Source organism: Neoarius graeffei, chromosome 14 (genome assembly GCF_027579695.1).
Source record: "Neoarius graeffei isolate fNeoGra1 chromosome 14, fNeoGra1.pri, whole genome shotgun sequence".
Lineage (NCBI taxonomy): Eukaryota > Metazoa > Chordata > Actinopteri > Siluriformes > Ariidae > Neoarius > Neoarius graeffei.
The window spans coordinates 32,903,866-32,927,016 of NC_083582.1; the positions used below are offsets into that span (position 1 = coordinate 32,903,866).

The 23,151-nt window shown below is 41.3% G+C and overlaps 1 protein-coding gene across 4 annotated transcripts; it reads right to left on the reverse strand.

Annotated features, from left to right (window-relative positions):
* Positions 1-22,641, reverse strand: abi3b (ABI family, member 3b). Of its 4 annotated transcripts, XM_060939552.1 has the most exons (6): positions 22,407-22,641; positions 14,965-15,132; positions 8,576-8,773; positions 8,299-8,372; positions 7,559-7,725; positions 1-86 (listed from the first exon to the last, which is right to left on the reverse strand). In XM_060939552.1, the coding sequence occupies exons 1-6, from the start codon at positions 22,533-22,535 to the stop codon at positions 55-57; spliced, it is 768 nt and encodes a 255-aa protein (XP_060795535.1). In that variant the 5' UTR covers positions 22,536-22,641; the 3' UTR covers positions 1-54. The 4 variants fall into 4 exon arrangements, with proteins under 4 accessions (XP_060795535.1, XP_060795533.1, XP_060795534.1 ...); XM_060939550.1 differs by lacking the exon at positions 1-86 and having other exon boundaries at positions 3,397-7,725; XM_060939551.1 differs by lacking the exons at positions 1-86; positions 8,576-8,773 and having other exon boundaries at positions 3,397-7,725.
* Positions 22,642-23,151: the final 510 nt, after the last annotated feature.

Genomic DNA, 23,151 nt, shown 5'->3' on the forward strand with positions numbered 1-23,151 from the left:
CACACACACACACACACACTCCGTAGTCTCCTCTCGGCAAACTCCCCTCCGCTCTCACTCTCCCTCCTTAAATAGGGCGCGGTTTACTGGGGAGAACACACACAAAGCACAGGTTAATTACACTCAGGTGTAGCGATTCTGCCACTTACCTTCCCCAACTCCGCCCTCCTGTCACAGACCGGCGCTTGACCACGCCCCCGCTGCCACAATAACATAACGTCTTTTCTTCTCGCTTTCTGTTACTGTAGTCAGTCTTTCACGTTTCATTCGCACACTCACGTCCTCCGTTTTTCTCTCCTGTTTCAAATTTTTATCCCGCAATGCCTTGCGCCAACGGGGAAAGCCCACCACATCATGCATGATGTAGTCTCTTTAACTGTGTCACCGTGAAGCAAGAACTAATAGCAGAGAATTTAGGGCCACATGGCCTTAAATTCATTCATTGTTCTATTAAAACAACCTATTAAAATTGGAAGTCTGTGCTTCGAATTCAGTAGCTTTCGGTCCACTAAATAAAAATAATTGGGTGTCAGGGAAAATTCTTTTTATGACCTAAACCTGAAAAATCTGAAAGTCAATCTACCTTTAAAGTAAATCAAAATAATGTACTTTCCAAACCCTCCCTCTCCCCTTTGGAAGAAATGCTTTCAAAGGGATATTATATCAGAGTTATATTGACGTCTCACTCATCAGAAAACTCGAAATATCAATTGAATGCCTGGAAAGAAACCCTTCAGCTGGATATATCCGAGGATGATTAGAAAGCAGCCTGTACCAAAGCTGACATGCATGCCTTAAATTAACCCAGTACAAACGGCTAATGCGGACTTACAGTATGTGATGCCAGCGGAATTGAATAAATACAACAAAAACATACCAGATATATGCGCAAAATGTCCAGAATCCAAAGGAACACGATTGCATTGGATGTGGCAGTGTAGGGAAATTAAAAAGTTCTGGTAAGATGTAAGAGAGCTCATTGAAAAAAGTTCTCAAAACAAATTTTATTGGATCCCAAACTTTTCCTGTTGGGTTTACATCCAGGAAAACATACTTATAGTAAAAACGAGCAAGCATTTATAGACCTCAGCTTGATTAATTTGGAAAAAAAAAAGTTTATTGTGCTGTTAAGGAAATCAGTTCACAGACCAAGTACCAAACAATGAATAAAACAAATGTTGTCAACTTTACCATTAGAAAGGATAACTTACATATTAAATAGTAAACAGCAGATATTTGAGGGCATATGGACGCCCTTCATGAATGATGTTAAGGATTTAGATTTAACAGCTGAAGAAGAGAATGTGTGTGTGTGTGTGTGTGTGTACAGTAACACTGCAGTTCTGAGCTTATATAACTTATTTTCTTATTTTTATAAGAATTTTTTTTTTAATTTTTTGCTTGTTGCAAATTATCTCATTTGATATAGATTGCCATGTGTTAGAATAAGCAGCATTTTGTTGTTTGTGTTTGTTCGGTTTATTGTAATGCAGCTACTTTATATGATATGAAGATCTGTAGCTGTATTGTATATGAAAATTTCAATTAAAAATTGTGAAAAAAAACCCAACTAGGGGTGGCACGGTGGTGTAGTGGTTAGCGCTGTCGCCTCACAGCAAGAAGGTCCGGGTTCGAGCCCCGTGGCCAGCGAGGGCCTTTCTGTGTGGAGTTTGCATGTTCTCCCCGTGTCTGCGTGGGTTTCCTCCGGGTGCTCCGGTTTCCCCCACAGTCCAAAGACATGCAGGTTAGGTTAACTGGTGACTCTAAATTGACTGTAGGTGTGAATGTGAGTGTGAATGGTTGTCTGTGTCTATGTGTCAGCCCTGTGATGACCTGGCGACTTGTCCAGGGTGTACCCCGCCTTTCACCCGTAGTCAGCTGGGATAGGCTCCAGCTTGCCTGCGACCCTGTAGAAGGATAAAGCAGCTAGAGATAATGCGATGAGATGAGATGAATTGGCCTGTGATTTAACAGAAAACAACCTTCAAGACAAACAATCTCAATGTTTTTACTGCATTTTACTGTAATTATGATAATTCATAAATCAATTTATTATTACTGTTAATCGAATCAACTTCATTTACTCTTTACTGAAAATCAACATACTTGGCTTTGAATGTATATAAATCATTATAAACCACATTACTGCTTACAGTGGTGCTTGAAAGTTTGTGAACCCTTTAGAATTTTCTATATTTCTGCATAAATATGACCTAAAACATCATCAGATTTTCACACAAGTCCTAAAAGTAGATAAAGAGAACCCAGTTAAACAAATGAGACAAAAATATTATACTTGCTCATTTATTTATTGAGGGCGGCATGGTGGTGTAGTGGTTAGTGCTGTCGCCTCACAGCAAGAAGGTCTGGGTTCGAGCCCCGTGGCCGGCGAGGGCCTTTCTGTGCAGAGTTTGCATGTTCTCCCCGTGTCCGTGTGGGTTTCCTCCGGGTGCTCCGGTTTCCCCCACAGTCCAAAGACATGCAGGTTAGGTTAACTGGTGACTCTAAATTGACCGTAGGTGTGAATGTGAGTGTGAATGGTTGTCTGTGTCTATGTGTCAGCCCTGTGATGACCTGGCGACTTGTCCAGGGTGTACCCCGCCTTTCGCCCGTAGTCAGCTGGGATAGGCTCCAGCTTGCCTGCGACCCTGTAGAAGGATAAAGTGGCTAGAGATAATGAGATGAGATTTATTTATTGAGGAAAATGATCCAATATTACATATCTGTGAGTAGCAAAAGTATGTGAACCTCTAGGATTAGCAGTTCATTTGAAGGTGAAATTAGAGTCAGGTGTTTTCAATCAATGGGATGACAATCAGGTGTGAGTGGGCACCCTGTTTTATTTAAAGAACAGGGATCTATCACAGTCTGATCTTCACAACATGTTTGTGGAAGTGTATCATGGCACGAACAAAGGATATTTCTGAGGACCTCAGAAAAAGCGTTGTTGATGCTCATCAGGCTGGAAAAGGTTACAAAACCATCTCTAAAGAGTTTGGAAGTTAATGTTTTGGAATGGCCATGTCAAATCCAATCGAAATGTTGTGGAAGGACCTGAAGCGAGCAGTTCCATGTGAGGTCCATGTGTACGGAGGAATGGGCTAAAATTCCTCCAAGCCGGTGTGCAGGACTGATCAACAGTTACCGCAAACGTCTAGTTGCAGTTATTGCTGCACAAGGGGGTCACAGCAGATACTGAAAGCAAAGGTTCACATACTTTTACCACTCACAGATATGTAATATTGGATCATTTTCCTCAATAAATAAATGACCAAGTATAATTTTTTTGTCTCATTTGTTTAACTGGGTTCTCTTTATCTACTTTTCGGACTTGTGTGAAAATCTGATGATGTTTTAGGTCATATTTATGCAGAAATATAGAAAATTCTAAAGGGTTCACAAACTTTCAAGCACAACTGTATGTGATTACATCAAGGTGTGGGTGGTTACATATGAATCAAAATACAATCATCATAAACCAAATTATTGTTTATACTGTCTGATGACATCAAAGCATGTGTGCATAGTTACATACGTGTGTGGTTACATTAAGGGTATAAAATCACAAAATATCTACAGTATAATGTAAGAATTCACAAAAGCTAACTCTTATAGGTTGAGAGAACAGGTTAGTGGTTTGACCTTTTGTTATTAAAAATTAAAATCTTCCAAATTTTGTGTGATAGTTTTAATGGGTTCACCATTCTAACACTGTAGTTTGAATGTGTCGTAGTTACTGCAGCTATTCCTCAAAAATCTAGATACTCTAAATACGCTATGTAGCCAAAAGTTTGTGAACACTTTTCCGTCACATCCATATTGGGTTCTTCGCCAGAGTGTTGCCTCAGAATTGGAAGCACACAATTGTATAGAATGTCTTCATATGCTGTAGCATTATGATTTCCTTTCGGTGGAACCAAGTGGCCCAAACCTGTTCCAGCATGATAATGCTCCTGAGTACAAAATGAGCTCCATTAAGACATAGTACGTCAAGGTTAGAGTGGAAAACTCATCTGCACAGAGCTCTGACCTCAACATTACTGGACACCTTTGGGATGAACTAGAGCAGAGATTCTCAAACTGTGGTACGCGTACCACTAGTGGTACGCCAAAGAATCACTTAATTAAATATAAATTAAAAAAAAGGGAAATACTATCCATAATATCCGAATGGATGAAAATATCTTATCAACCGATGACAAGAAAATGAAAGGAAATACAAATTAAGTTAATAATTTAAAAAAGTTTGCAAGTGCTTCTGGGTAGCCATACGTAGCGTACGTACGCATTCCCGCCGGTTCCGCTGACAGACGGTTATCCGCCATTGGTAGACTAGGCTGTGATGGGAAAAGGTGGAGGTGGCTTTGCTAATTATGACGAGTACGACAAAATTACTGTCGTGGCTTAAATCCGCGAATGGGAGCGTGGATCAGGAGAGAGGGAGAACTGAAGAGGACGTGTGTGAGCCGAGCGCGGATGCTAACGACAGTGGCAAAACCAGCCCCAGAACTGCTAGCAAACGGCAGAAACCAGTAAGGAGGAAGTATGATGAAAAATACATAAAACTAGGATTCATTTGGAGCGGGACAGAGGAGCTGCCCAGGCCGCAGTGTGTTGTATGCGGTGACGTTCTGAGCAATGAGTCCATGAAACCATCGCATCTCAAACGGCATCTTACAACCAAACACACAGCACTAAAGGACGAACCAATGGATTTTTTTTTTTTTTTACGAAAACGTGATGAACTGAAGCAGTCCAAGTCCACCATTCTGTCCTATGGTACACCCGTAGCCAAAGCACAGGAAGCTTCATATCGTGCCAGCCTCCTGATCGCCAGAGCCGGTAAGCCGCACACAATCGGGGAACTGCTGTGTTTGCCATTAGCCAAAGAGATGACACGTATCATGTGTGGAGAGAAAGCTGCCAGAGAGTTAAACTTGGTGCCGCTTTCAAATGACACCGTGTCAAGGAGAATAAACGACATGGCTGACGATGTTAAAAAGACACTGATTGAGCGCATTAAGAACAGTAGATATTTTGCCATACAGCTTGATTTATTTTAGTACAATGTTTATTTCACTTTTATGTGCAATTAATTTTATTTGATTCATTATTTAAGGACAGTGTTTTATTTTCCTATATTTAAACACAGTGTTACTGTTCAAAGTACTGTGTGTAATGTTACAGTGGCCAACAATATTAAATATACTTGTTAAATAAAACCGCCTTGTTTTTAGTGAATACTTAGACCTACTATGCTACTGTATTTTAATGTTGGTCATTATGGTGGTACTTGGAGAGCCAAGTATTTTCTGAGGTGGTACTTGGTGAAAAAAGTTTGAGAACCACTGAACTAGAGCATCAATCGCATGCCAAGTCTTCTTGCTCAACATCAATGTCCAACATTACAAATGCTCTTGTGGCTGAATCGGAAAAATTTTTTAGATTCTATATTAATAATAATAGCATCTAAAAATGAAATGTTATATTCATCTTTAGTGACTTGAGTGCAGTGTTGTAGTCAAGTCACTAAACCTCAAGTCTGAGTCCAGTCTTGAGTCTCCAGTGTTCAAGTCCGAGTCAAATCCAAGTCATTAAAAAAAAATTTCGTGTTGAGTTCGAGTCGAGTCCACTATTGATCCGAGTCGAGACTCCAACTGCACCATTTGACGGTGTCTGTTTCAGTGCCATTAACATTAGTTTGTTCCTGAGCATGACGTATGAACAGGTGAATGTGCTTCTCTTTATCAGGGAGTGTGAAGTATTCTGTCAGAGGTGGTTGGGAGACGGATGTAAGTGCAGAGGGTGTGTTTATTAATACAAGTGAAGACGGTAAACAATCCAGAATGGCAGGCAAAATTGTAAAACAGTGAAACAGGCAACAGGTCGAGCGAGGCACAAACAAGCTATTGTAGACTCGGCAGAATCAAATACGAGAAACAGGAAATCAGGGATCAGGAACCTAAACATGGAAATAAGGCTTGGTAATGTGTCAGCAATGAAACTCAATACTTCGCAAAGTAAGCGTGTTTTCACAGTTTTTATATTGGCGCACTGATTGCGCCTTAATCCTGTGCAGGTGCGAGTCATTTACGGCACACGCAAGAGTCCGCTTGGCCTGAGAGTCTATCTGATGCACGTGCCAAGGCGCACAGGTGTGACACTCTTGCACGAAATTAGTACAAAATTAATGTAGATATAAATTTCTTATGCCAAATTATGGCATGTTACAAAAAATAAAGAAAAATCAGAGTCATCATCTCCAATTTATGAGTCCGAATGCAGTTAATGCACGAGTCCGAGTACAAGTCCGAGTCATCAGTGCTCAAGTCCAAGTCAAGTCACGAATCCTTAAAATTAGGGCACGAGTCAGACTCGAGTCCGAATCCTGGATTTGAGTATTACAAGCCTGCTTGAGTGATTTATATTTAACAGCTATTCCACGAAATCAAGTCGTACATGAGCTGATAGCTGATGAGAAGCGTAGCACCAAGTTGGTTATAAGCCATGTACGACGAGATTGAGTGGAGTAACTGTTTTATTCTATCCACATTCACTGGATTTTGAGAAACAGAGCATTTTTATTTTTACGTTTTGAAAATTTAACAAATAAAAACTTTATACAAAACCATTTCCGCTTAGGTGTACTTATTAAAAACCTATCGATGGCTGCACGAATTGACTTTAGTGTTGTTTGTTTGTAGAAAGTGCCCTCTTGCTGTCGTGCCGAGGTATAGAATAGCTTTAGACATTTACTTAATTCTTCCTTGGACATTTCAGTGATGTAATTTTCAAATTTCTTTGAGCTTTTGAACCAGTCTAAAAAAATTCAACAAAGTTAATGCGTAAAGATGAATGTAAACAAACTGGTGAAATGACAGGAGCAATTTGTGAAAAATGCTATAATAATAATTCTTGAAAAAAAAGATATGTTCTTACCCTCAAATACTTTCATTCCATATTTTGTTGCTTTGTTTGTATTTTTTGGAGTTTTGTTTTCGAGTAGAGTTTTTATTTCATCCTTGGTTGGTTCAGCAACACGCTCTACCACTTGGTTTTTCTCTACTCATGGTATATAAGCTGATAGCCTAGTAGTAGAGTAGCCAATCAGAGTGCTCGATTGCTCATATCCAGTGAATGTGGATAGAATAACCAGCTATTGTCTGAAGAATACAGTAGTGGCTTTGATATTAGTGATTTACCAGTCATGTATTTGAAAAGGTATGTTTTAGGGTTCAAAATGATGGTGGTGGTGGAGGAGGAAGAGGAGGAGGAGGAATGAAGGCTTTTTCAGGAGTAGTAGGAGCTGGTGGAGGAGGAGGTGGAACATTACTCAGTCCAGGTGGGAAAGAACCTCCAGATATAGGAGGTGGCATTGAATTGGCAGGAGGGGAAGGTGGAGATGGAAGACCCTTGAGCTCAGTTTGGGTAGTTGGGGGTGGTGGTAAAAATAAGTCTGTAAAAGCAGAACTACATGTAGAAGGAGATGATGTAGGTACAGTTATTGGACTACTTTGTGGGAAAAGTGGAGGTGGAGGTGGAAGGCCATCAGTATTACTTGAAGGTGGAAGAGGAGGTGGTGGTGGTGGTGGTGGTGGTGGAGTATCTTCAGAGACACTTGGAGGCTGTGGCATGGAGGAGTCTGGTGTGGCTGAAGATTCTGTAGTATTCAAACCAACCCAGTTTGGAACTGAAGGTGGAGGAACAGCAATACCAGTGCCAGATCTACAGGGAGACAAAGAGACTTGGAGCAGCTCATATATACAAAATGTTCACTTCAATTCTTGCAATCTGATTAGCCAAAATTTTAGGCTATGAAAACTGGATATACTGTGTATTTGGTTCTTTAGTCTGTAAAACAGCAAACCTTTCACATTACATTCTCAAATAAACTTCCATCCATCCATTATCCGTAACCGTTTATCCTGTGCAGGGTCGCAGGCAAGCTGGAGCCTATCCCAGCTGACTATGGGCGAGAGGCGAGGTACACCCTGGACAAGTCGGCAGATCACTGCAGGGCCGACACAAACAACCATTCACGCTCACATTCACACCTACAGTCAATTTAGAGCCACCAGTTAGCCTAACCTGCATGTCTTTGGACTGTGGGGGAAACTGGAGCACCCGGAGGAAACCCATGCAGACACGGGAAGAACATGCAAACTCCGCACAGAAACGCCCCTGTCGGCCGCTGGGCTCAAACCCAGAACCTTCTCGCCATGAGGTGACAGTGCTAACCACTACACCACTGTGCCACCCCTCAAATAAACTTCAAATTGTCAAATGAAGAAAACTTACCCAAAATGGTGCTGTCCTTCGTCAGAGCTTGGTTGTTGGATCGTTGTCTGTGGTTCAGACTTTTTCTTTGTTGCCTAAAGATTAAAGTCACATGAAACTTAAAGTTTAATATTAACTATGCATTTTTCCCAGAAGCACTTATGTAAAACACTGAATCAAAATTTTATCACTCACTATCCAGCATGCACACAATTATAAGGGAGTACATTTTAAACATTTCTGATATAAATGTAAGTCTATCCACACAGTTAGTTGTGATTACACTCCAGACACATACAGTTTTGGTACTGTCCCAGGCTCCATGTCCAACTGTGTCTAGACTGGTGTAGGATATTGGGACACGCTTATATTCAGTGTTGGGTTCTTCAGGTCTTGCTGGAGGAACCATCTTCTGAACACATGGGATTTTTTTGCAAGGAGCAGCCCAGGCTTTAATCTCCTGCCTCGTTACTTTTTCCTTGTACATATCCACTGACTGAGGAAGAATAATGACATAGTTTTGCATTTATAAAATAGATACTTTAGTGAAAAAAATACATTATACAATCAAATGTTTGTGGACACTTTATCAAAACACACATACTGTATCTGCTTTGTAAATAGCATTCCTCCTTTGTTGTTATAATAACCTCCATTCTTCTGAGAAGGCTTTCCACTATCAGGGGTCTTCAGTCTTATCCAGAAAGATCCATACATCCATTATCTGTAACCGCTTATCCTGTGCAGGGTGGCAGGCAAGCTGGAGCCTATCCCAGCTGACTATGGGCGAGAGGTGGGGTACACCCTGGACAAGTAGGCAAATCATCACAGGGCTGACACATAGAGACAAACAACCATTCACGCTCACATTCACACCTACGGTCAATTTAGAGCCACCAATTAACCTAACCTGCATGTCTTTGGACTGCGGGGGAAACCGGACCACCCGCAGGAAACCCATGCAGACACGGGGAGAACATGCAAACTCCACACAGAAAGGCCCCGTCAGCCACTGGGCTCGAACCCAGAACCTTCTTGCTGCGAGGCAACACCATACCGCCATCCAGAAAGATCTCACTTGTTTAATTAGTTCATTTTAGTCTCCAATCAACTATCAAATGTGCCATGAATTTGGCTGTAATGGAAGCCTGTAGCCACACCAGGGGCCCTTTCTGGATTAGACTGAAGACCCTTGCACTAGATTTTGGAGTGTGGCTGTGGGAATTTGCTCATTTAGCCACAAGAGCTTTAGTGAGGTCAGGCACTGATGTCAGGTGAGAAGATCTGGGGTGCAGTCATTGTTCCAGTTCATCCCAAAGATGTTCAGTGGGGTTGAGGTCAGGGCTCTGTGCAGGAAATTTGAGTCCGTCCTCATCAACCTTGGCAAACCATGTCTTCACGGACCTCACTTTGTGCACAGGAGCACTGGAACATGTTTGGGCCTCTTAATTCCAGTGATAGGAAAATGTAATGCTACAGTTTGCAAACATATCCTGTACAATTGTGCATTTCCAACTTTGTGGTAACAATTTGGGGAAGAACCACATATTGGTGTGATGGTCCGGTGTCCACATATTTTTGACCTTATAGTATAGTTGCAACCCCTTCCACCCCACAAAAAACAGAGATTAGTGATTAATGGAATTTAGTATAAATACGCAGGTGATTATAGAAATTTACGTACACTGATTGGTCGAGATTCTGATTATTTCTTGATAATCACCTTGAGCGACTCGGCAAAATGGCGGCCAATCGCTTCATCCCTGTAAGTGAGGAAGAATTAAAATTGTGAAAGAAAATGCTGTTCCTAAAAGCACTAAAGATGCTACGAAGTTTGGTCTAAAGCTATTCAAAGGTAAGGTGGAATTGTGATTTATTTTATCGATTTCAAAACAAAGTATTTTCTGTGAGTCGGCGTAGATAAGCGACACAAGTCTGCGTTGCACCGTTGTTGAAGATTGAAATAAAAGATTTACTTTTTTTTTTAAATAATCACCTGTGTATTTATACTAAAACAATTATCCACCTCAGGCTCAGTGAATATTGGTGAATAATAACCTCGACTTCATCTCGGTTGTGATTCACCAATATTCACTTCACCTTCAGAGAATAATTGTTAAATAGTTATCCTTAGCAAAAAGCACAGTGTCATAGGTTTCCTTGGTGTTTTACACAGCCAATCATGTGGCAGCAGTGCAATGAATAAAGTCATGCAGAAACAGGTCGAGACCTTCAGTTAATTTTCACATCAAACTGAGGGAAAAATTGTTGATCTCCTGGGATTTTCACACACAGTACCCTCAAGTTTATACAGAATGGTGTGAAAAACAAAAAAACATCCAGTAAGCGGTAATATTGTGGGTGGAAACCCTTTTGAGATGAGAGAGAGCTGACAGGAATGCTATGGTTACTACAGTAAATAACCACTTTTTACAACAAAAAAATGAACAAAAAAAAGCATCTCGGAGCAAGAATCTGAGGCTATGATAGTCTCAGGTGCACAGAAAGTGGACAGGTGAAGATTGGAAATTCTGTAATTTGACTGGACCTATAATACACTGAAATACACTGGAACCATCCATTTAGTTTAAAGTATAAAAATTCATGTGCTGTAATTATCCTGTTATGAGTGAATCCTGATGACAGGATACTTTGCCCCCAATGGATGCAGCAGAGGAGGCGAAGCAGACTGCTCTGAATGCCCAAGGGCACTTCTTAGGAGAACAGCCCTGTCAGGGTGCAGGCACTTACGGATGAAGGCACAAGGGGAGAGCGGAAGAAACAAACAGTAGACGAAGCCAAAACAGTAGACTAAAATCATGGTCAAAGAGACGGGCAGAGGTCGGTCAGTAGGCAAATGGAATGTCGGAGGCGAGACGAAGAGATGAGGTCGGGGAAAACGTAAACAAAAGCTGAATAGCGAACTGGCAGGCAGAAAATAAACAGTTCGGTACGACAGGAGATAAACACTGAACAATACTTCGCGCTGAACGTGAGTGAGAGTGGAGTTTAAGTAGCGGAGCTGATTAAGGCAGAAATGAGTGACAAGTGTACTTAATAGGCTGGAGACAGAGTGCACTATGGCTTGTGGGAAGTGTAGTTCATGGTAGCCGTGTTTGGAGGCTGTTTCGAGCTTACACTCTCAACGCTGTTACTGACAGGATCAAAACCATATTGGAATTTATAATAGTGTAGATAATGTATGACGAAGTATAGTATGGCTATCGTAGCCTGCAGGGAATCGGCCGTCAGACATTCTGTTGCATGTCCCAGACCCGGTGAAATGTAACTGAATTGTCTTGGCCAGCCCTAAGGGTCCCATCTGCATCCCATCATTGCTGAGGAGTGTGCTCCCATCACCCAATCAAGCATCCAGCCAGAGTAGGTCATGATATTTTTTAACATTTAACATGGTTATGTTAACATGCCATTGTTGTGTATTATGCCTGATGTCAAGACTCTCGTCTCAGCGAGCCTACCACACAGATTTAATACTTGTGTCATTTTTAGGGCAAACCTAACAACCTGTGTTTTCTCTCTCTCCCTCCCCCCCAATCTGTCCCTCTGAGTTACATGTTGGTCCTGGGATTGAGATGCTGGCCTCTTCGGCCCCTCAGACCTGCTTGATCCATCCTGGTGCCCTGTGTCTGGTTGGAGTTTTATCGCATCGCTCCTGTGGAGGATGGCCCCATGAGGACAGTTGAGGGTTATACCTGGAGGACGCTCTGGACTCTTACAGTAATGCTTTTATGGCTGAGGACTACAGTTGACTTGCTAACTTTAGGACTGCAGTTGTCATTAACAGTTTTGCACTCAAGTTTCCATCAACTGAAGAGTTTATAACATCAACGAAACTGTCTTCATGTTAAAACTGTTATAGTCATGCTGTCTGTTGTTGCCCAAATGAGGATGGGTTCCCTTTTGAGTCTGGTTCCTCTCGAGGTTTCTTCCTCATGTTGTCTGAGGGAGTTTTTCCTTGCCACTGTCGCCACAGGCTTGCTCATTGGGGATAGATTAGGGATAAAATTAGCTCATGTTTTAAGTCGTTCAAATTCTGTAAAGCTGCTTTGCGACAATGTTTATTGTTAAAAGCGCTATACAAATAAACTTGACTTGACTTGACGAATCCCAAGAACCAAGGTCACCTATGAGATATTTAAATAAAAAAATAGATCTGGTCAAAATATAAACCTTAAAGCCAGATGGCCTTTCGATTTCATAAAATCAGTGAAATTTAGTTCCCTCTGAAATGTGGTCATTGTGATATATGTTTATTTCTGTAATATTTCACAAAATATCAGGCCATTCTGTGGCTGGGAAGTTATTTAATTTGAGGGGATTCCCGAGCAAATAATGTGCATGAAATCGCTCGCTTCGCGCAGTCAAGCAGACAGAGGAAGTCCGTGTGCGCATACGCAGGTTTACCTTCTTCTTCTTCTTTTGGGTTTTACGGCAGCTGGCATCCACAGTGTTGCATTACTGCCATCTACAGGTTTACCTTTGACCGTGCACTGACAGTTCCATCATTCTGTTGCTAAACAAACAGCTGATCACACCGAGGTGCTCGCTGAGCGCCGATATTTATTAGTTTGGTCCTGCGTTTCCTTTCCTTCGTATATAACATAACATCTTTTCTTCTCGCTTTCCGTTACTGTAGTCAGTCTTTCACATTTCATTCGCACACTTGCGTCCTCCATTTTTCTCTCCTGTTTCAAATTTGTAACCCACAATGCCTTGTGCGAACGGGGAAAGCCCACCATGTGATGCATGACATAGTACCTTGAATGGTGAAGCAGGAAAAAATAGCGGAGAATTTAGGGCCATGTGGCCCCAAATTCATTAATTGTTCTATTTTAAAAAACCTAATAAAATTGGAAGCCTGTGATTTGAATTCAATAGCTTTCGGTCCACTAAACAAAAATAATTGGGTGTCGGGGAAAATTCTTTTTATAACCTACAGTTGAAAAATCTGAAAACCAGTCTACCTTTAACATAGAAACCATCACAGGCGATTGCTCTAAGACAACGAGGGAGGCTCAGCCTCCTCTAAAAATGACGAACATCGTGTAGGATGAATTGCGCTAGGCTTATGTTATAGCCGACCTTATAACATTGCTATTTCAGATCCAGAATCATAGAAATATATGTGCTCAACCCACTACAGTGCGAAATCATTCCCTTATAACTTTCCCCAGTTCGCCTAATGGGCGCGTGAGTTTTTCCCCCTCGTGACAACGCGATGCAGCCCAGCCTCAGTGGACTTCAATGGCATTTGGGAGCTCTGCGCTTTTCAATCTCAAAATGCAAAACGATTATTGGACAAATACTGCGATAACGCCCGCCCACGGACTCCCAGCCTCACAGTGGGAGGCAATGAGAGGGACATGGCAAAGCTTTCCGCGAGGAGACTGGTGATTGGTGAAAGCGGCCGGATATTTTCTTTGATTGACAGCTCGTTTCAACTATAGACAGGCAGCGGTGAATCTCAGTTCAGTCCCATGCGGATTCACAAGTGCTGTGGTGTATTGTAAGAGATCAGCTTACATTTCGATTTCATTCATTACATACGGTTTCTACCAGCTTTTTTAGTTTGTATATATTTTCATTGTAAATAAAATGTAAATATAGTGTTGTCAAGTTTGCTATCTTAGTTCCAGAAATTTCATTTATTTGAGTGACTGAACTTGAGGGGGCTAGTCAGCTAGCAAGAAAGCTGCGCACGGATGCCAAGCATTGGGGTTACGTCGGCAGGCGTAGAGAGGAGCTTCTCCTGCTTGAAACGGGTGAAGTCATACAGCCAAAACACCATGGGTCAAAGTCGACTCAGCAACCTTGCTCTACTTGCAATTGAGAGGAAGTTAGTGAAGTCTCTAGAGAAGACTCCCACCTGGTATGACAGGGTAACTGAACATTTTCTAGAGAAAGAAAGGAGGGCAGAATTTTCTTTTAAATAATACTGATATGGTGGTGACCCACATCAACAACAGTAAATAGGCTACTTTAGTAATATGTCATGGATGGACCAAAAATATAGAATCTATTTAAAATGTGTATGCTGAGTATATTATATTGGAATATATATTTCTCTGGATATGAATTAAACACAGCTACAATTTGGAAAACATTTTTAAACAAAAACACAGCCGAGAACATTTCACACTACAGACCTGGATTAAAAGTGAAGGGTTATCAAAATTGTCAATAAAACATTTCTCAGTCAAAATAAGTAAAATATAGGGAAAGTGTCATTGAATGAAATGTGTGGCACACAGCTCTATTTTTGGCTCTCCAAGGTCGGTGCTTGTGCCTATTCCAGAACACTCTGCTGTTACTGCTGAGGTTCCTGACAAAGAGCTGCTTTCAATAATGATCAATTTTTAAACAACATGCCACATGCCACAATTTTAAAATATAAAATGTTAAAATATACCCCCCCAACACCACCATCATGTATATTGGACAGTAGGCTAATGGGCCAAAAGAACCTGTTATTTCACAGTTTGTGACCCTGCCAACAATCAGCCAGATCAGAGGCAAGAGTATGGGCAAAATTGATGTGTTTTTTCTTTTTTCTTTTAAAATCTGGAAATATCGTAACCGACCAGCCTCCCCTGTTTGAAAGACTACCAGCCGCCACTGGAAACCATTGTTCAATTTATCTTAATTCACAACTGTGTTAAAACCTACCAAGTTTAGAAGATTGACTGATGATTCCATCTGAATAAGTTGAATGGTCTGGGCATCCAGGAGTCTTAAAACACTTGCTGCCAGTGTGTTGATTTGGTAGGCGACGCTGGCCAGGGCTTGAATGGTGAGAGCTTTGGATTCCTCCACTGCTTTTCTTGTGTCCTCTGCCTACAGGATAGAAAAGGGACAAACCCAAATCTTTAAAAAAATACTATTTGCCTCAAATCCAAGTGAAAACTTCATTCCAGGACAATCATAAGAAATATGATAATATTTTTGGAAAGTAGGCAGCTTAGCAGCTAGGTTTCTGTTCTGGTGAATGACATGTAGTGAAAGACTACATACAGTGTCTTGCAAAAGTATTCATCTACCTTGCTGTTTGTCCTGTTTTGTCGCATTACAAGCTGGAAATAAAATTGGTTTTTGGAGGGTTAGCACCATTTGATTTACACAACTTGCCTACCACTTTTAAGGTGAAAATTGTTGTTTTATTGTGACACAAACAATAATTCAGATAAGCCACCTTTTGCTGCAACTACAGCTGCAAGTCTCTTGGGGTATGTCTCTATTAGTTTAGCACATCTAGCCACTGGGATTTTTGCCCATTCCTCAAGCCAAAACTGCTCCAACTCCTTCAAGTTAGATGGGTTGCGTTGGTGTACAGCAATCTTCAAGTTATGCCACAGATTCTCAACTGGATTGAGGTCTGGGCTTTTATTAGGTAAGACATTTAAACATTTCCCTTTAAACCACTCCAGTGTAGCTTTAGCAGTATGTTTAGGGTCATTGTCCTGCTGGAACGTGAACCTTTGTCCCAGTCTCAAACCTCTAGCCGACTCAAACAGGTTTTCCTCCAGAATTGCCCTGTATTTAGTGCCATCCATCTTTCCTTCAGTCCTGACCAGCTCACCTGCCCCTGTAGATGAAAAACATCCCCACAGCATGATGCTGCCACCACCATGCTTCACTGTAGGAATGGTGTTCTCAGAGTGTTGGGTTTGCGTCACACATGGCATTTCCCATGATGGCCAAAAAGTTCAATTTTAGTCTCATCTGACCAGAGAATCTTCTTCCATGTGTTTGGGGAGTCTGCCACATGCTGTTGGGCAAACTCCAAATGCATTTTCTTAAGCAATGGCTTTTTTCTGACCACTCTTCCATAAAAGCCCCGCTCTGTGGAGTGTACGGCTTAAAGTGACCCTATGGACAGATACTCCCATCTCCACTGTGGATCTTTGCAGCTCCTGCAGTTTTATCTTTGGTGTCTTTGTTGCATCTCTGATTAATGCCCTCCTTGCCCGGTCTGTGAGTTTTGGTGGGCGGCCTTCTCTTGTCAGGTTTGTAGTGGTACCATGTTCTTTCCACTTTGCTATAATGGATTTAATGGTGCTCCCTGGGATATTCAAAGTTTGGGATATTTTTTATAACCCAACCCTGAGCTGTACTTCTCCACAACTTTGTCTCTGACCTGTTTGGAGGCTCCTTGGTTTTCATGTTGCTTGCTTAGTAGTGTTGCAGAGTCAGGGTCCTTCCAGAACAGGTTGATTTATACAGACATCATATGACAGATCATGTAACACTTTGATTGCACACAGGTGGATCTTAATCAACTAATTATGTGACTTATGAAGTGAATTGTTTGGACCAGCTCTTATTTAGGGGTTTCATACGAAAGGGGGTGAATACCTATGCACACTCCAGATTTCTGTTTTTTCATCTTAATTATTGTTTGTGTCACAATAAAACAACAATTTTCACCTTTAAAGTGGTAGGCATGTTGTGTAAATCAAATGGTTCTAACCCTCCAAAAATCCATTTTATTTCCAGCTTGTAATGCAACAAAACAGGACAAACACCAAGGGGGATGAATACTTTTGCAAGACACTGTAGCTGCTTGAAGTCAGGCCCTTGTTTGAGGCCCTTCACTCTTGATTCACTGCATTCTGTGTCATTTAGATAAAAGCCACTGTTATATAAATAATGTATATTGATATTTGAAGGGATGTTAATGCTCATTAGTAAAGCTGTTCAGGCTTTCAGAATTTGTAAAAATCATCAATCAGTGTGACATCATCATCATTCACACAGAAAATGGGGTTGTATAAATGTTATTTCTGTCCATTAGCATGTTTTGTTTCTTGTTACCATTTCTGCTACTGTGTTGCTGTCCGATGAGTTTAGTGTAATCCTATACCATCCTGATATGGTGTCTTTTTTAACAGATTCTACAGTATACCCAGATAAATTTGATCTGAGCCGGATCAGCACCGGATGTACCCCAAAGTCCAGTCTGAATACAGCAAACGGATCCGTCCCACATAACTTTTGCTCTCCGCCCGTATCTGGCACAGATACAATTTTTTGATCTGGAACAGATGTGGGCCAGGTCCGGCACGGATCACTAAAAACCTCTCTCTGCACTGTGGGTGGTAAAAGAGAGTAACTGGTACCTGCTTGAAGATTCTTGAAGTCGTTTCACCTCTCATCCGAAAGGCTTCTTCAGCCTTTCGGATGAGAGGTGAAATGTTTTCAAGAATCTTCAAGCAAGTCCCGTTGCTCTCTTTTACCACCCACAGTTTACTATGACCTGGATGACTGAGAATCTTCACAGACATCTCTCTCTGCACTGCCCAAATCAGGTATGGATGTGAGTTGGATCAGTGCCGGATCAGGGCCGGATGTAGTCCAGATATGTACAACAACCATCTGAGGTGAACCCCCAACCCCCAAGTTTGCTTCATTAGCATTAATAAGACAAATGTTACTAAAAATCTTCAATCACAAAGTGCTTTTATTGACATGTGAACAAGTGACTTTGTAGATCAGCTATTTTCACATTGGTAATTGGTATCAACTCACAAAATTTCTGGCACAGTGCAATAATGAACAGTGCAAAAAAAAGTTAAACAATGTCAACAATGTTCAAAGTGCTGAACTGCATCGTATACGCCACCATATATGTAAAACATGGATTAAGTGCTGAACTGCATTATAAACACCATACAAGTAAAACATGGATATAAAACAGATGGCTTTCACACCAAAATATACTCAAGTTCATCTTCCAGGCTTGTAAAGTGAACCTTATGCATGCTGTCGCTGAGGTAAGAGAGGTTGCTTTCATACCAAAATGTCCTGAAGTTCACACAGGCCCAGCATGTCAGGTGAACCATGGCTTTAAAAATTGGGTTAAAAAAAAAGAAAGAAAGAAAATGGCAGTGTATGGTATTGGTACAAAGTCTTCACACATGTGATTTAATCAGCGATCACATCACTACAAATGAACCAAACCAATGGTGGAAACTGACCAAACTTCCCAGTGTGACTGCGCCCTCAGAGAGCAGCCCTCTCTACAATCACATGTCATCATTAGCCTCGTGCTCAGCCCCTTGTACCTGAAGATGAAAACATTTATCAGTTCTCAAAATGGCATGATTCAAACACAGGTATATCCAGCAATCCTTCTGTTTTAATATAAAAACACATTAACAGAATAAACCATGTGGAAAATAATCCCAGCCATGCCAAAACAGCCTCACACACAGTCATATCATAAAACAACTTAATGTCGAAAAGGTACTTACCGAAAAAGTCTGCCAAGTGCTGCAAACAGCGAGTGGACTGGACTGAAGTGGTGTCTGTTGAAACTGTTGAAGAAATTGTTGGTGTCTGTTGAAACTGTTGAAGAGCGCGCCTGCCCCGCTGGTGTATAAACCTATCACTATGTGTATCATTCTGCTCACATCTGATGCTGACCCGGGGAAAGGGTTGGCCTGTCAGACAGAGCCAATGCGGACCTTAGAACATCAGCTGCGGAATGTAATGCTATCTGGGTAACAGTCTGACAGTCAGTCTTCAACTGTCTTTGGTTGCAGTGACACTAAATTGTATGCTGGTGAGCATGTTATGTACAAGTAATATTGCAGGAGCAAGAGTGCAGACTTGCTGAATATCAGAAAGGCTGTGATTTAGCCGTAGGCACCACAGTCGTACTGATACACTGCAACTCCACTATAATAAACTCTTTTACTACAAACTTTTGCATATAACAAAGTAAGTTTCACATCCACATGCTCTGAGCATGTGTGCGCAGCACCATTAGGCCTAATTACCATGCACCTGTTCCGGATTAGAGCACAATCACAGCACGTGCTTATCAGGACTCTCACTACACATAGACTTTGCAAAGTATATGTGCTGTACCAAGTGTCTCACATTACCAAGCCTTTGTGTTGTGCATTGCTTTAGTGGTTTTGACTTGCTTTTGTATTTTGTATTTTGCCTTTGTGATTCTCATCTCATCTCATTATCTCTAGCCGCTTTATCCTTCTACAGGGTCGCAGGCAAGCTGGAGCCTATCCCAGCTGACTACGGGCGAAAGGCGGGGTACACCCTGGACAAGTCGCCAGGTCATCACAGGGCTGACACATAGACACAGACAACCATTCACACTCACATTCACACCTACAGTCAATTTAGAGTCACCAGTTAACCTAACCTGCATGTCTTTGGACTGTGGGGGAAACCGGAGCACCCGGAGGAAACCCACGCGGACACGGGGAGAACATGCAAACTCCACACAGAAAGGCCCTCGCCGGCCCCGGGGCTCGAACCCAGGACCTTCTTGCTGTGAGGCGACAGCGCTAACCACTACACCACCGTGCCGCCCCGCCTTTGTGATTATCTCTGATATTCTGTTTGTGCCTCGCACGACCACTGCCTGACCACTGCCTGTTCCATGACCCTGCTTTTATCTTACATTTTTGAACTGTTTGCCTGCCTTTTTAAAAATAAACACTCTTCCTGCAATTGCATCCCTCATCCGCTTCCATTCCATGACACTCATAAACGTAAGATACTCCCTGTTGAAGACAAACTTAATGTTCTGGCCTGTCTAAAGCTTGGTGAGAAAGCAACAAATTTGTATAAAGAGTATGGTATCCCAAAAAAATCAGTTTCAACTTTTAAAGAAAAAGAGCTCTGAGACTTCATCCATAACTGCAAAGAACATGACGGGCTGAAAAGAAAGAAGATGCAACAAGCAAATGACGGCAAGTGTGACTTATTTCCTTTATGTAAGAGTGAAGTATTTCCTTTAATTCGTAAATATGTAAGTGAATTAAGTGTCAATATAAATTAAACACAGTTGGTTTTGTTTTATGTAAGAGTGAGTTTGGTATGACAAGTGGGTCCATTTTAGTATTATGAATTTTTTGGTATAACAAACTATTTGGATGTCCCCCAAGGAATTCGTTTGGTTTAACTGCAGGACTGCGAGTGCGATATTGCTTTTATACAAGTTTTATAACTAAGAAATTGATATCAAGTGATTGACAGTTTGTACACAATATCGCCAAATAATTTGTTTATTTTTGCTCTGCGAACAGAAATACATAGCTCCCGAAGAAGCCACATTCACTGATAGCTTGTTGGCTAGCTGGCAGCACACTGACTAGTACTGTACATTCCTGTTAAAGGTGCGTCTAGTGAAATTGGTTTCACTTCTTTTTTCATCTACATCTGATAAACTTTCATATTTAATGTCAGAAGTTACTGTATATTCATGAAAAATGTATCGTTTGCCATACCTGCTAATTATGTAGTACCAGATTGTTTCTAGAATGAGAATTTTAAGTTTCAAAGACGGACAAGCGGTGTGATAAACAGTGCAATATCCTTGTGTAGTTATACTAATTATTATACATACAGGACACTTTTCCAATGTAATAAAAACATGTTCTATTCCCTTCTAATGGGTTTCATTCATTTGGTTTGATAGCATGCAATACTGTGAGCATATCGCTTATCCTACGTGTATTACATCACTCTACCCAATGGAGAATGAGTGTTGAATATGGTTTATGATATTGCATGGTTGTCAAGACAAAATGACATCACATGTCGGAGACATAAAACTTCAGCGCTAGCAAGTGGCTGTGACAATTTGTAATCAAACATGGCTGCCAGGTTTGCTTTGTTAAATACAGATTTTGAGCGAATTTTGAAAGAGAAAGACACGTTGAACATCCGAAAGGAATGTGAATGTATAATAATAATAATAATAATAATAATAATAATAATTATTATTATTATTATATTGGTTGGCTTTTTTCATGGTATATCAGATATATTCCATTCAGCTACTTGTCTTCAACTCATTCAGTATCATGCTAGCTGAATGGAATATATCTAATATACCACTCAACGCCAGCTAATATCATTTAAATACAGGATCTCTTGGAATGCTGTTTGTCCAATCAAATTAATGGACCGGAGCTAACTGTTGCATAATATGTGTTCTAAGACATAGATCTCAACACTTAAACAAAGAATTATTTTATGACAGAAAAGTTGGGCTGAAAATCCTGCAGTGTAAATCCAGCTTTATTAGATTTTATTCTATGGAGTCAAATGGAAAGCATGCAATAAACATAACTGGCAAGAAGAGCAAGCATAAGCTTGTTATATAACTGGGAACGATCCCATCTAGACCCACCCCAACACTCATTTGAATCATTCATACTGACACTTATTGCTTAATTGCAAAAGGACTGAACTCTAAAAAGATAGAAAATAGTGCAACTATCCATCCATCCATCCATCCATTATTCGTAGCCACTTATCCTGTACAGGGTCGCAGGCAAGCTGGAGCCTATCCCAGCTGACTACGGGCGAAAGGCGGGGTACACCCTGGACAAGTCACCAGGTCATCGCAGGGCTGACACATAGACATAAACAACGATTCACACTCACATTCACACCTACGGTCAATTTAGAGCCACCAATTAACCTAACCTGCGTGTCTTTGGACTGTGGGGGAAACCCACGCAGACACGGGGAGAACATGCAAACTCCACACAGAAAGGCCCTCATCAGCCACTGGGCTCAAACCCAGGACCTTCTTGCTGTGAGGCGGCAGTGCTAACCATTACACCACTGTGCCTCCACATGGTGCAACTAAAGAATGTGAAATCTTAGGAGACTACAGATAAGAAGATGAGACAACAAGGCTTGTGCAAACATGCAGTGTAAAGCATGATGTGAAGGGAAGACGAGCATGTTGAGCAGAAAGAGCTCTGAACTGCAGTACTCAGGGCAGGCCTCCTACACCTCTCAGCTTTGTTTGGGCTTGTACAGACTTCCATTTTTGGAAAATGGTTAGACTAGAAAACATATCTAGAGGCGAAGCTCTTAAAGAAGCCTGTTCATTTATTTCCCAGGTACAGCGACATGAATAAAACAGATATGTATCTGGCTTCACATGTCTTCTTGATGAGCAAAACTTGAAATTCTTGGAACTATGAAAATTAGGTTGTAGTTTTTCTGAAGTCCCTGACATTTCTCCTTTCTCCTGATGCTTGTAATACAGTAAGTGCAGGGCTAGAACAGAGACAAACAGACACAGCTACATGTCTACCTTGAACGGAAGAAGACAGTCTTACATTTGGGTACTTGTTTTCGCAGTAGTCGGCCACCTTATTGAGATTGCTGTGGTTGTCCAGCAGAGCTTTCCTGGCCGCTGGGGCCTCTTCAAAAGTCTTCCTGATGTCCTCTGTGTTACTGTACTTCATTGGTAATTCTGTGGGTTGCTACGTGCTAAAATAAAAGCTGAGCTAGTGCTTGTTTTTGAGATACAGGAAGATTCAAAGAGACACAGGTAAATGGGAGACGGTAGGCTTATATTCAGGGCTGAAAACAGGACAGCGTGTATGGACATGTTGACGGGATTGCATCCTCATACACAAGAATGCTGATTATAGGAAGACAAAGTAAACAAACACACACACACACTTGTGAGTTTCTTTATAGGACATAGCTGAAAGGGAAACAACTAAAGGTATTGTTTTTAATTGAATCTGATACAAAAATTCAGCTTTTCTCTTAAGAAGCATTATTAAGCTGGAGTTGTACTTCTCGGATGTAGCCACAAGAGGGCAGGCATGGGTCACAGTGATGAGCACTTCACTGATTCAGTTTTCTTTAGTGATTCAATTCTTAGAGCTGCCCCTTTCAGAGGATTGATTCTTTGGAATCACTTCTCAGAAAGATATGGCTAAGTTAGATAGGTGCCTGTTTTTCATTCATTCATTCATTCATTCATTCATTCTGATCAGGGTTGCAATGGATCTGGATTCCATCCCATCCATCCCAGGAACACTGGATGCGAAGCAGGAATACAGCCTGGAT